This window comes from Hermetia illucens, chromosome 4, assembly GCF_905115235.1.
Source record: "Hermetia illucens chromosome 4, iHerIll2.2.curated.20191125, whole genome shotgun sequence".
NCBI classification, from domain to species: Eukaryota; Metazoa; Arthropoda; class Insecta; order Diptera; family Stratiomyidae; genus Hermetia; species Hermetia illucens.
The window spans coordinates 160,778,849-160,792,561 of NC_051852.1; the positions used below are offsets into that span (position 1 = coordinate 160,778,849).

Genomic DNA, 13,713 nt, shown 5'->3' on the forward strand with positions numbered 1-13,713 from the left:
AGGCTTCGAGGTTTCGTTCTACTGCCTCGTAGAAGGTATCCTTCTCCGACTCTGCAGTCTCCTCTGTAAGGGGGTGAACGTTAATGAGGCTTATATTTCTAAACTTGCCTCGCAGGCGCAGAGTGCATAGTCGTTCGCTTATGTTTTTAAAGCCGATAACAACAGGTTTCATTTTTTGGCTGACTAAGAAACCTGTGTCCGGATAGCTGAGTGTTTGGAGCACTAGACTGTCGTACGGAAGGTCGCAGTTCAAATCTCACTGGTGACAGTGGAATTTGTATCGTGATCTCACGTCGGGTACCAGTCGACTCAGCTGTGAATGAGTACCTGAGTCAAATCAGGGTAATAATCTCGGCGAGCGCAATGCTGACCACATTGCCGCCTACAGTGTGCTACTGTAGTGTACCGTTACGGTATTGAATGAAGTGCTCTAATACACTTCAAGGCCCTGATCCAATATGGATTGTTGCGCCAATGATTATTATTATTAAGAAACCTACTCCGGGCACATGGTTTGCTGGATGACCACTATAATATATGGTGTAGTGGCTCTTCTCCAGGAAACCGGTCCAAGGCATCTCTTGTAACGCTGTTACATTTACCTTATACTGGGACAGGGTATCGGCTAGCTGCTTGGCAGCTCCATCTCTGTTTAGGGAGCGCACGTTCCATGAGAAAATGCGCAAATTGTTACTCCGTTGTCGTTTCCGGGTTCGTCGTTATGTTATCACCCCAGTCCGAGGCTCCTGTTGTGGCTTCGTAACAGGTTGTTTTCCGTGTAGGGTTGTTAACCCTACCTAACCCCCAACCTGGAGCACCAATTGGTACAATTTGTCCCGTTTTTAGGCGCGGGAGACTCGCCTTCATCCTTCTGTCTGCAGTTTTTCGTTAAGAAAGAGCTCCCAGCGGTGACCATGTGGAGGTGGAGATAAGGTTTGGTAATAGAGCTGTTGGTGTTGGTTCAGCAGGCGTTTTCAAGGTTTTATGCTCCATCGTGGGTACCAATCCACGCTTCGCCCTGGAACCTATGCTTCCCTTTGACCACTTATGATAGTTCTATTATTATATAATCGATAATTCTGAATTGAAGTAAGTTGTTTTTTTGCTCTAATCCTCCGTAGGAGGTCGTCAGTCCTCTGAAGTATATAGGGTTCCCCTCATTTTGTTTGAAGAGGCAGGGGGTGAACGTTTAGTTTTGGGTGGGCCGCCGGAGGATCAGCATGTTATCTGATGCAACGCCGTACTATCATCGTAACAACATACTGAAATGCTTGAATTGATGGATGGATGGATGAATGAACAAACGAAAAATTGGGACGGTTCAAAGATATCGTCGAAGGACAAGGTCTTTTCTCAACGTGCTGATTATGCTGCCAGGAAGGTGAGAAAAGGTAGTAGCTTGCGATGGACAATACTTTGAATGATTTATTTATAATCACTTTTTGAAAATAAGAGTTCATTTCATTGAAAAAATAGGCGGTTTTTAAGTAGCGAACCTAATATAATATTTAGTTTCAAGCAAAATTACCACGTTATTTGAAATAATGTGGCGTTTCAAGTTTTGATTCTTTACCCTTTGATGAAACAGTTCAGATTATGTTAGCTTGGACTAACCTTATTAACTAGAACGGCTGTTTTTGTCTATAATTTTGCTTTTCAAAATGCAGTATTTTCCAAAGTTTGAAATTAGATTTCTATACGTTTATCAAGTTTGGAGCTGTAAGATGTCGCACGAAACGATATCCACATATTCCTATTCTAGCACAATTTTCTGTCTACACCCAAGAGAGAGGAGAGAGCCCACTTGCATAAGTCAAAACCAACTGTCGTGGGGTTTAGAAAGCTGCGGCCGTGCTGTCACTTTGCAGATTTTTCCCGGCACAGATTGGGTTGTTGTGATTATTTTGTTTCATTTGCAAATTGTAAATTTTCTGAAAGTCACTTCAAAAATTAGATTTCCTGTTTACCCTCGTTAGTGTAAGATAAAAGTGTTCTAATTTAAACCATGGCCGCATATATGACTAAAATTGGGTTAGTTTCTCCAGTATTTGCTTCGTGTCTCCGGAATAATGGTAAGAACGGAAAATTCTTTGCTTATAAGATTTTGAGGTATTTTAAATTTATAGATTTGCGTGCTAATGTAGAACAGAGAATCGGTCGATCTATGTTTGGATCAATGTTGTCTAAATATGAATAGAAATATTTTGAAGAGCAAAGTCTGACACAACAGATCAAAGTCCAATTGGTTGTCCCGTTCCTCTGCTGATTGCCTGCAATTTTGATCTTTGATTTGTTATATAAACTGGATATGACTTTAAGGCATTGAAGGGCATTTCAAAAGGGCTATCTGTGAGGACCTATATTCAGAGTTATCGAAAGTTTATTGAGGATATCTTGACTAGGCAAATCTGGGCTCATTTTCTCTGGGTGCGATACACTCGATGGTATCGGTTTGATGGTGTCGATTAGATTGATTAGGAACATCGGGTCATTTTGCTTGAAATGGTTTTTAACTTTTCCGGTTTTAATATTCTTTCAGACGAATACTGTCCTGATATAACAAAATTTCAAATAATTCGGAATTTAGTTGGAGGAGTAATACTGGGCAAGTGCTTTCTGGGTGAAGCTCCGTGAATATGTTCCTTCCCTAAATCACTACCCTATAATTTAAAAATATCTATAAATAGAATGGGACGAATTTAGTAATCTGACAATGATAAGTCCGTAAATTGGAGCGTTGTTATATAGCAAATAGCTGCCATTGGGGTAAAAATTCCAATTGATGAAACCTAGTCCAGGCTGTGCAGTTGTTTCATTAATAAATTTGTTTTCAACTGTCCATATACAAAGTGAGGTAGTGAAAAGTAGTCTGTCGATGATGAATAGAATTTTCCTAGGCTTAACATTGGCAGAAATAAGGCTAACGATGTATACAAATGGCTCCATGTCTTTCATAGTTTTTCTCCTTCTTTTTCCTTTTTCTTCAGCCTTTGTCCCGTTCACAAGCGGGGTCGGCTTGTCGTGATCGGTTTCTCCATTTGGCTTTATCGGATGCCTGATCTGGGTGCAATCTCGATGCTTTCAAATCCCCATCCAGCGTATCAAGCAACCGTTATTTAGGTCTGCCTTTTGGTCGTTTACCATCGATTTCGATGTTCAGACCAATCTTGGCAAGTGAATTTTCGTTGGCACGAATTGCATGACCATACCATCGAAGACGCCTCTCTCGCAACTCTTCCACGATCGGTGCAACCCCATAACGATCGCGGATATCCTCATTTCGGATGTAATCTAAACGTGTCACGCCACTAGTCCAACGTAACATCTTCGTCTCCATTACCGCAAAACGCTGTTCATTGTCTTTTATAGCCGGCCAACACTCAGAACCATAGAGAGCAGCTGGACGGACGACATTGCGGTAAATTTTCGATTTGAGACGTTGTGGAATGCCACTTCATCCAGGTTGCGTTAATGCGTGAAGCAATTTCATAACGCAGTTCTCCATTGGATGATAGCGTTGACCCGAGTAATTTAAAGCGCCCAGTTCTGGGCAGATCACTGCCGCTCACAGTGATTGTGCCTGTTTCATGGGGATCGGTTGTCAAAAATTCAGTGTTGTTTAAATTCAATCTGAGACCGTGTTGCATGAGGCGATCATTCCATTTTTAAACAAGTTGCTCGAGATCATTTTTGCTATCAGATGCTAGGAAAACATCATCTGCATAAAGCAGCGTGTAAGGCGCTAGACGTTGGATATCCCGTGTGACGGTGTCCATAACAAGAACAAAGAGAAGTGGTAAGAGGGCGCTTCCATGTTGAACGCCAACAGAGACACGAAGCGGTTTTGATACACCCGCCATATTTCGAACTTTACTTTTCGAATCGTGTCAGAGCAATTGAATCCAGCGCACGAGTTCTTCTGTCACTAAGTGTTGTCGTAAAGCATACCAGATGAGTTCGTGTGGTACACAATCAAACGCTTTCTTGAGATCTAGAAGTGCAATGTAAAGAGGGCGATGCTTCTCACGGTGTTTCTCCATGAGTAACCGCGCAGCATGTATTGTGTCAGTAGTTCCACAGTTTTTTGCAAATCCGATTTGAATCACGGTTATTTCAAGGATTTCGTGAATACGGTTGTCAAGAATGCGTTTAAAAATCTTCATGGTATGGGAAAGTAACCGGATCGGACGGTAATTTTAACATTCTGCTGGACTACCCTTATTTTTCCATATTGAAAATGTGGTAGTATTTGCCAATCAGATGGTGTTTTTCCTTCCTGAATAACCCGATTAAAAAATTCACTGAGCCACAGTGTTGGGTCCCAGCTCTTCGCTTTTCAGAGCTTAGATGGGATGTCGTCAGGTCCTGTGGCTTTCCCCGATTTCATTCGTTTTATTGCCTCCTCAACTTCAGTTGCGCTGACTGGTGGAACTGCTCCCAATGTCGGCAATGATTGTGGAAGTGGAGGATGAGCAAATTCTTCAGTTGAAATCTGCTCGAAGTATTCTCGCCATCCATCCGTTGCGGCTCGATGGTTGGTAAGCATATTACCGTTCTTGTCATTAACGCAACAGAAGTGTTCGATATCCTGTATGCGTTCATTATGGCCTTTAGCAAGTCTATACAGATCTCTTTCGCCATTCCGAGTGTCCAGTTTATCGTAAAGATTTTTGAAATGGTTCGCTCGGGTGACAGCGAGCACTTTCTTTGCTTCACGGTTGGCATTCTTATAAATTTGCCAATTAGCAGGCGTTTTATCGTCGAGAAATTTGTGGTAGAGGCGTTTCTTTTCACGGACCTTCATTTCAACATCATCATTCCAAAGCCAAGTATTTTTCATAATTTTTCTATCGATGCAAACAAATAGAATGTGATGATATGCCAGGGTGTATGGTGCGGCATTTCTCGAGCTGCACGCATCAAGGTGGCCTTCAAACTCTCTAAATCGGTGTAAGTTCGATCGCAGGCAGTCCCCTCTAACTTAGCCCAAAGGCTGTAGTCCAGAGGATATAAATCTATGCGGCCTGGGGTCCATTTATCCGCGGTTATGAAGTCAGAAGCATGCCCGCTAATCACTGCTAAATTCGCTTGGCTTTGTGAGCGGGGACCAAGTCCTGCTGGAAGCATCACGGCTTTCCAGCGAATGGAGAGTCACTCAATGGCTCGACTACATCCTCTAACATCTTTTCGTATACGCTCGCATTGGTCTTGACGCCGGGCTCGCAGAAATGAATATAAGTTATTCCGTGATATGAGACGCCCCACCATACCATGACAGAAGTCGAATAGTGACGACGTTGGACTCGCGGAACATTTTCTTTGGCTTCGCAACAATTGTGAGCATATACTCGATCGAGTTCGCCGTATTTCCTTCAGTTTTGGCGTTAACATATGGCTAACGCACCGTCGGGACGCATCGAGACCGAGATCTTCCCGTAAAATATGACTCATACTTTGAGTTGAAACGCCCATTTCCGCGAGTTCCAGGCTTTTTTTTTAACTATTATCTTTGCAGCAGCCGAGAGTCCAGAATTACTTCTCCATTTATCGCACTTCCGGAAATGCCAGAATGCTAAGATTTCCGAATGATGGCTGGATATGACTGAAACGGCCAAGCAAGTTAATATCACTCTACCCCAAGGACTATTGGCGGTAACGATATGTCCTTCCTCCATGTTATTCAATGCCATTTTGTTTGTTCACATAGCTACTGTGCTAAAAATGTATCTTGTCATAGTAAATTATTTACTGATTTATACCGAGTACAGGCTCAGCATTCATACTAGTGGATGCAAGGCCTATCTTATACCTCTGCCGCAATTAAGCGGTACAGCACCCGAGTTGTACAGTGCAATTCCACGCTAGAGTCCCAAGGAGCTCTCCCTATGATGTAGGCATAACCACAACAACCATGAACTTCCACAAGGGGGCCAACCGCAAATAATCGCCCCGAGAGCACATCCTCCAAGAATTCTCCTGGGGCATATGCTCAGACGGCCATTCCGGTTTCCATGATACTCACCTCCGGTGAGGCTTCGTAGCAAGAACCACTTCAGATGAGGTCCTTGCAGCCTAATCGCCCTCCTCGAGTAAGTGGTGATGAATTGTGCTGACAGTTACGTCACCGTGTTTTACGTGGGTACCTTACCTGTCCCGTGGATTTAATCCCACGGTCCTCTTCGGACACGGATTGATTTTGTGACCACAATCAGAGCCCCGTCGCAATACGCTACGACGGTAACAGTCGCACATACTGAGTGCATGGCTCAGCATGCATACCGGTGGATGCAAGGCTTATTTAAATCTCTACCGAATTAAGGAGTATGACTCCCGTGTTGAAACGCAACACCACGTTGAGGCCCGTTACGTTGCGTTCGCTTGAACGTAACCAACAGCCCCCATGAAGCTTCTATTAGGAGGCCAAACGCATCAATCGAGCTGAACGCACATACAACAGGAATTCTCCTGAAGTATGTGAATTCAGGGGCTATTCTGGTTTCTCTGCTACCAATATACTCCTGGTAAGGTTTTGTGACCTATTTCCACTTCAGATGAGTCCCCGTGCAGACTCGGGTTTGGTCCTCCTAATTTGGAATTTGGAGCATTCGCCTACTGCATCACGGCCGGCAAATCAATGTGATACAGCGTCTCTCGGTGCCACTTGGTTCAGCCGACAGGTTTGTCGCTCCGTCTTCCTCACCGCTATCTCTGAGCACCATGTACCAGATGGAATTGCTTCAAATGTCGGCAATACTGCCGGAAGTGGAGTGTGAACCAATTTCGTTGAAATTTGCTCGAAATATTCTCGCTATCTATCCGTAGCGGCTCTTCGGTCGGTAGACAAAGTATCGTTCTTGCCATTAGCGCAACCGAAGCGTTCCTGTGTGCGTTCGTATCGGCTTTTGGCAAGTCGATACTGATTTTTCTCGCCATCGCGAGTGTCCAGTTTATCGTAAAGATCTTTGTAACGGACTGCTCGAGTAATAGCGATCGCTTTCTATGCTTCTCGATCGGGATTCTTGTAAATTTGCCAATTGGTCTGCGTTTTATCCTCGAGAAACTTATGGTGAGGCGTTTCTTTTCTCGGACCTTCATTTGAACATCGCCATTCTAAAGCCAAGTATCTCGGCTGATGACCCGCTTATCTGGCTTGTGACTCCTATGTGGATCGTGTCATTAATTTGGTTCCTCGTTTATTCGACATTAGCAGTGGTTGGCAATCGGGTAAATTAAATCACCGACCAGCTGAAATAATGGTGAGCTTCATCAGCTGGTCATAAAATTGTTCGACATTTTAATGGCACCATGGAAACCTTCAGTGATGACAATGCCAACACCATATTGAGTGTGTGCGCTAGCAAAATAGAGAAGTTTATAGCGATTTTCTATGTCGCAGTTTTTGGCACCATACAATTGGGTTTCTTGTAGAGCGTAGATATCAATGCGATTTTTCCGGAGGGCTCTTGCGAGTTTCTCGGTCTTTCTAATGAGAGTGCCAATGTTTAGCGTGCAGATGCTACTCAACAAGGTAACACCTCTGTAATTGCTGCACTGCTTGATATTCCCTTGATTCTTATGTATGGGACAGATAATGCCTCGCTGCCAGTCATCAGCATTGATGGTTGATTGGATTCATTGTCGTAGCTGCATGGGAGCATATACTCGAAAGTGTTCATTGCTTCACTGCTCTATAATTTTTACTCGTTGCAACTTCAATGACATTGACTTGTTGTTCAATATGGCTTAAAGTTTCAAATCGACATGGAAATTGCATCGATTCGGGTTAATGCACCAGCCACCACGGGGATATGTATGTAATTTAGCTCGCTGACTTGACGAGATGAGATCCGGACGAAAAAACGTAGTCAAGTGCTTTGTTTTTGTGTTGATGCAAGAGTTCGATGCTTTCAAATATACTCTATGGAGTGTTTGATAGTAACGAAAAATGCTACTAGTTCTTGGTCGTATGTAAGAAATTCTCAGCTGAACAAAGTTTTCTCTTGAGAAATGCCAATAGTTGCCACACGAACGACCATCAGATGGTGATCTGTTTCGAGGTTTATGTCAGCGCATCTCTTGTTACGCACATCCAGGAGAGAATTCCTAAATCTACTGCTGATCGCGAAGTGGTTGATCTGATTGCTCATACGGTGTCGGTCAGTTGAAACTCAACTGGTCTTATGGCAGGATCTGTGCTCGAACATTGTGCCATCAATGACGAGGCGATGGAAGTTACAGAAATCCACGAACCTCCCAGTATTATCGTTACGATCGCCAAGACCGTGTCTCCCCATCACATGTCGGAGCAAGGTGTTGCCAGAGCTCACCTTGGCATTCAGATCATCCATCAGGATCATAGTGTCACCTTTAGGAAGCATCCGCTAAACTGCGTGTAATTATTCGTAGAAAACATCTTTCTCTACTATATCGGAAGTCTCTGTTGATACATAGCATTGTGCGATTGTGATGCTCCTTAATCTGGATCGGAATCTTGCAGTTAGAAGTCTGTCAGATATCGGCTCCCAGGTCAAGAGAACGCGCTTTGCGGTAGCCGTCAGAAGTATCCCGACGCCGGATTCGTGTCTGCTACCACCTGCTTGCCAGAGTATGAAAACACATCACTATCTTATTTCGTTTCGGCTCAGAATGTCCAGCTTATATCGTTGGAATTCCCGCTTAAATAGGAGAAAGCGAACATTTTGAGGATACTCGCTACCGTTGGCGAGGAGCGGGCGCAGATTCCAGAAATCAATCATAGTCCGTTTTTGATAGTCAAAAGTCGGTGCCTTGTGGTCAGTCCCTATCCGTTTCAGCCTCTTACAACAAGAAGGGAAGACTTTGAGTGTATTCTTAAGACCTAACTCACAGGGCTATGCAGGGTAATACATCCAGGTTTCATTGATCTCTTTGACTCGATGCGAAAACTGCTGGATTTTTGGCTTAACTCTGCTTCGAGTTTAGTCCTGCGTGTTTCATATGATGAGCCGACAACGCTCACTTTTTCACATATTTCAATTTTGTGATCAACAAAATTTAGGTCAGGAAGTTTTTCAATGATTTCCGCACTATTAAAATGGGTTGGTGGTGAATAGGGGCTTGGAGAACTGTAACTGTTCTGTCCGGTGCCATAATGCCACCATTAATTAATGAACAAAATCACATTTGAAACTGCTTACTAACATACAGTACAGCCAGGAGAGCAATGTCCTCCAGTTCCTCATAGTTTTACTTCAATTAAACAGCGAATGCCGACCAATATTTTAAAATTTTTGGAATTCTAGCTGGGTGGAAACTTGGAACCTTAGATCGAGCTCCGTTCAGAAAATAGGTGGGCTAAGAAACTTAGTGCCAGAAGAACTCGTGCGCTGCGTTCAATTGCTCTACCACGATCCGAAAAGTAAAGTTCGAAGTATGGCGGGTGTATCAAAACCGCTTCGTGTCTCTCTTGGTGTTCATCAAGGAAGCGCGCTCTCTCCACTCCTCTTTGTTCTTGTCATGGACACCGTCACACGGGATATCCAACGTCCAGCGCCCTATACCCTATAGCCCTATAGCATCTGATAGCAAAAATTATCTCAAGCGACTTGTTTAAAAATGGAATGATCGCCTCATGCAAAACGGTCTCAGATTGAATCTAAACAAAACTGGATTTTTGACGACCGATCCCCATGAAACAGGCACAATCACTGTCAGCGGCAGTGATCTTCCCAGAACTGAGCGATTTAAATACCTCGGGTCAACGCTATCAGCCAATGAAGAACTGCGTTATGAAATTGCTTCACGCATTAAGGCAACCTGGATGAAGTAGCGTTCCACAACTGGTGTTCTTTGTGATCGACATATCAACGAGCGTCTCAAATCTAAAATTGACCGCAGTGTTGTCCGTTCTGTCGTTCTCTAGGGTTCTGAGTGTTGGCAAAGTATAAAAGATAATGAACGGCGTCTTGCGGTACTGGAGACGAAGATGTTACGATGGACTAGTGGCGTGACACGTTTTGAACATCCGAAATGAGGATATCCGCGATCGTTATGGGGTTGCACCGATCGTAGAAAAGTTGGGAGAGAGGCGTCTTTGATGGTATGTTCACGCAATTCATGCTAACGAGAATTCACTTGCCAAGATTGGTCTGAACATCGAAGTCGATGGTAAACGACCAAAAGGCAGGCCTAAACAACGGTGGGTTGATACGTTGGATGGGGATTTAAAAGTCTCGAGATTGCACCCAGATCAGGCATTCGATAGAGCCAAATGGCGAAACCGATCACGATGAGCCGACCTCACTTGTGAACTGAACAAAGGCTGAAGAAAAAGAAGATTTGTGACAGTTTGCAAAGGATGGTGTCGCTCAGACTTTCCAGAATTTCAATATACAGGGTGCATTATAAAAGTAGATTCTGCCATGCCTGGAAAGTACCCTGAAACTCCTCGACTGGAATGCCTCTCAGGAACCTTAAAAACGTGAACTTGAATGTTCTCCACTGACTGCCAGTGCTTTCCTTTCAGCTCTTTTTTCAGGCGGAGGAACAAAAAAGTCACATGGAGTCAAGTCAGGGCGGTAAGGAGGCTGGGATACGACGGAGGTCTTGTTCTGGGTCAAGAAATTGGAAACGTCAAAGATGACAATCAGCATTGTTTTGATGCGAGACTTGCTCATGCGCGCTTTTTTGGGTTTGTGCCACTTTTCGCATTGGGGTCTCGAAATGCATCCCTGCTTAGCCTCTTGAGGCATTTGATAAGTGAGCTGTGAGCGCTCCATTACGCAGTGATACAATCGAAAAACAGACTTCGCGCAAAGACACCTCTTAACACTTCTACTACTCAGAGCAAACTGAGACAAGGCGCATTTGAAAGGACAGAACCTCCTCTACAATCTCCGACCGGTCTGATCGCGCTGCGATGTATAGTTGCGGCATAATAACCGGCGGAACTCGAACCCGATTCGGAGACTTCGTCGGTAAAATTACGCATTATAGCTTGGTTGGCTAGACTCTTGCTCGTTCTCTAGTTTCAATCGGTGCTTGCGTTTTCTTTTCACTTCTCCTCCTGGGGATCTCTGTTTGTCGTCCTTAAATAAATGAATTAAACATTGTTTTTCATTTTAAGTTATTTATATTCTGAACCTTCGGTTTCATTTATGCTTTGAATAAATCATTTTATTCCAGTTTATCGTGGCTTGGCAACAACCGCAACTCCAACAAAAACAAATCGAAGTGGTCAAAATATTGTTCTTGTTGATGGAGTTCGAACGCCATTTTTATTGTCTGGAACGACTTACTCAAATTTGATGCCACACGATCTCGCTAGACATGCCCTTCTGTAAGTATCCTTTTAGTTTTATATCGAAAACATACTGAACATTTTTCTGATGCAGGAGTCTACTTCGTAAAACGAAAATCGATAAAGAACTTATCGACTATGTCATTTATGGCACAGTTATCCAAGAGGTGAAAACCTCAAATATTGCACGCGAAGCAGCCATTTCAGCTGGCTTTAGTGAGAAAACCCCGGCACATACAGTGACGATGGCCTGTATTAGCTCTAATCAGGTATTTTGGTTTGGTTTACTTTATATTTGATGAACTCATGAAGTTATGTATCAGGCGATCACAACAGGCATGGGATTGATTGCTACAGGAACATTTGATGTTATCGTTGCTGGTGGTGTTGAGTTCATGTCAGATGTGCCAATTCGTCATAACAGAAAAATGAGGTCGTTAATGTTGAAGGCAAACAAAGCGAAAACCCCACTTCAACAAATCCAACTTCTTTTGTCACTAAGGCCAGGTCATTTTGTCCCCGACGTAAGTTGTTGATCCTTGAGGAATTTTCTTGAAAATCTAATTTATGTGTTCTATCAACAGCTTCCGGCCGTTGCAGAGTTCTCATCTGGGGAGACAATGGGACAATCAGGTGACCGTTTAGCAGCTGCATTCAAAGTTTCACGACAGGAGCAAGACGACTATGCTTTAAGGTCCCATACAGTTGCCAAAGAAGCACAAGACAAAGGATACTTCACAGATTTAGTTCCATTCAAAGGTAATTGTTTTACTGACTATTAATTATTTGCTGTTATCAATCGTATAAATTGACAGTGTCCGGAGTTAGCAAAGTTGTTGATAAAGACAACGGTATCCGTGTTTCGTCAAAGGAAGCACTTGCGAAACTAAGGCCAGCTTTCTTCAAACCACACGGAACTGTTACTGCAGCTAATGCATCATTTTTGGTAATAAATGACAAGAGTACATTTTCGTTTGGAATTATTCATTTATTATAATCCTCGTTTCAGACTGACGGTGCATCTGCCTGCCTTATAATGACTGAAGAGAAAGCCAAGGAGCTTGGTCTAAAACCGAAAGCTTATCTCAGAAACTTTTTGTATGTTTCACAAGATCCTATTGACCAACTTCTACTTTCACCCGCTTATGGTATTCCAAAACTGCTTAAGAGGTCTGGACTTACTTTGAAAGACATCGACACATGGGAAATCCATGAAGCATTTGCTGTAGGTCTATGATTCATTTTTTTACAAAGTAAATGTTATTATTGTGACTATTTTAATTCACAGGGACAAATTCTAGCAAATCTAAAAGCCCTGGATTCAGATTGGTTCTGCAAGAACTACATGGGTCTACCAGAGAAATTTGGAACCCCTGATATGAGCAAATGGAACGCATGGGGAGGCTCACTTTCAATTGGTCATCCATTTGCCGCGACAGGGGTTCGGCTATGCATGCATTCGGTATGCTCACTAAATTTTTTTAATGTAAACGGAAATTATGATTTTTATGATTTCTTAGGCTCACCGCTTGGTACGAGAGGATGGTAAATATGGAGTTGTAGCGGCTTGTGCTGCTGGCGGGCAAGGTGTTGCAATGTTGATTGAAAGATATCCGGGTGCAACTGCAGATTAAATATTGTTTTGCGAGTTTCTGTTTAAAGTGTCTAACCCTATTTATTACCGTGTGCCTTTGATATTTTTCTTGAAGGAGAGCGGATGCAATATCAAATAATTTTTCAACCAGAAGGAATAGACAACAAATGGATTTCTGCTTTAGGTGCGATCAAAGAGCATATAGGAAGTTTGGAAATCCATTTACTTTACATCTGTGAATTTATATGAATGAAAAATAAATTATAAGATTAAAATATTTTTTAAAATTTTTGTTTTATTTCTTTTCCCAATCTCAATGCTTGACCAGCGCCAGGAGTGAAGTTATATATATTTCCTAAATCAACAAACAACAGAAGCATCCAAGTTATACAAGGTTTTGGTCAGGATCAGACCGATCTTGTCTCTCTGAAAGAGGAATTTACCGAGAATGAGGTGGACAGTGTACACTTGCTTCTAAAGACTCATTTCTTGGGATCCTGCCCCACCGTGGAGGGCAATAACAATCTATCTACCACAGATAGAAGGGCAACAAGGAGAACTGGAAAATAGTTAAAAATGGGCGGTGGGAACTTTTAAACCACTGAATTATGCACAGAATATGGTGTCCCAAGGATACTGTTCCAAAGGGGTCTAAATACAGCCCTAAGTTCCCTCCTGGGTGTGGTAAGGGGCAGTGTAGCCTTGGTATACATACTAAGGACAAAGAGATGGGTAAAAGTGGTCTTAATTCCAAAAGCTGGAAAAAACCTTTTAACTTTAAATCTTTCAAAATAATTCGCCTGACATCCCCCGTAAGGTTTTACATCCATGGTAACATGCT

At 42.9% G+C, this 13,713-nt stretch overlaps 1 protein-coding gene across 1 annotated transcript; it reads left to right on the top strand.

The window, feature by feature from the left end:
- Positions 1–1,815: 1,815 nt before the first annotated feature.
- LOC119655372 (trifunctional enzyme subunit beta, mitochondrial) lies at positions 1,816–13,020 on the top strand. Its single transcript, XM_038061237.1, has 9 exons — positions 1,816–2,072; positions 11,164–11,317; positions 11,373–11,547; positions 11,602–11,802; positions 11,863–12,037; positions 12,094–12,224; positions 12,288–12,503; positions 12,567–12,740; positions 12,799–13,020. The coding sequence occupies exons 1-9, from the start codon at positions 2,006–2,008 to the stop codon at positions 12,910–12,912; spliced, it is 1,407 nt and encodes a 468-aa protein (XP_037917165.1). The 5' UTR covers positions 1,816–2,005; the 3' UTR covers positions 12,913–13,020.
- The last annotated feature ends 693 nt before the right edge of the window (positions 13,021–13,713 follow it).

Excerpts from the sequence above, each read along its gene's own strand:
- LOC119655372 (XM_038061237.1), top strand. The coding sequence starts at position 2,006 with ATGGCCGCATATATGACTAAAATTGGGTTAGTTTCTCCAGTATTTGCT. Across the intron at positions 2,073-11,163 it reads TTCGTGTCTCCGGAATAATG|TTTATCGTGGCTTGGCAACA; the intron begins GTAAGAACGGAA and ends ATTTTATTCCAG. Across the intron at positions 12,741-12,798 it reads TTCGGCTATGCATGCATTCG|GCTCACCGCTTGGTACGAGA; the intron begins GTATGCTCACTA and ends ATGATTTCTTAG.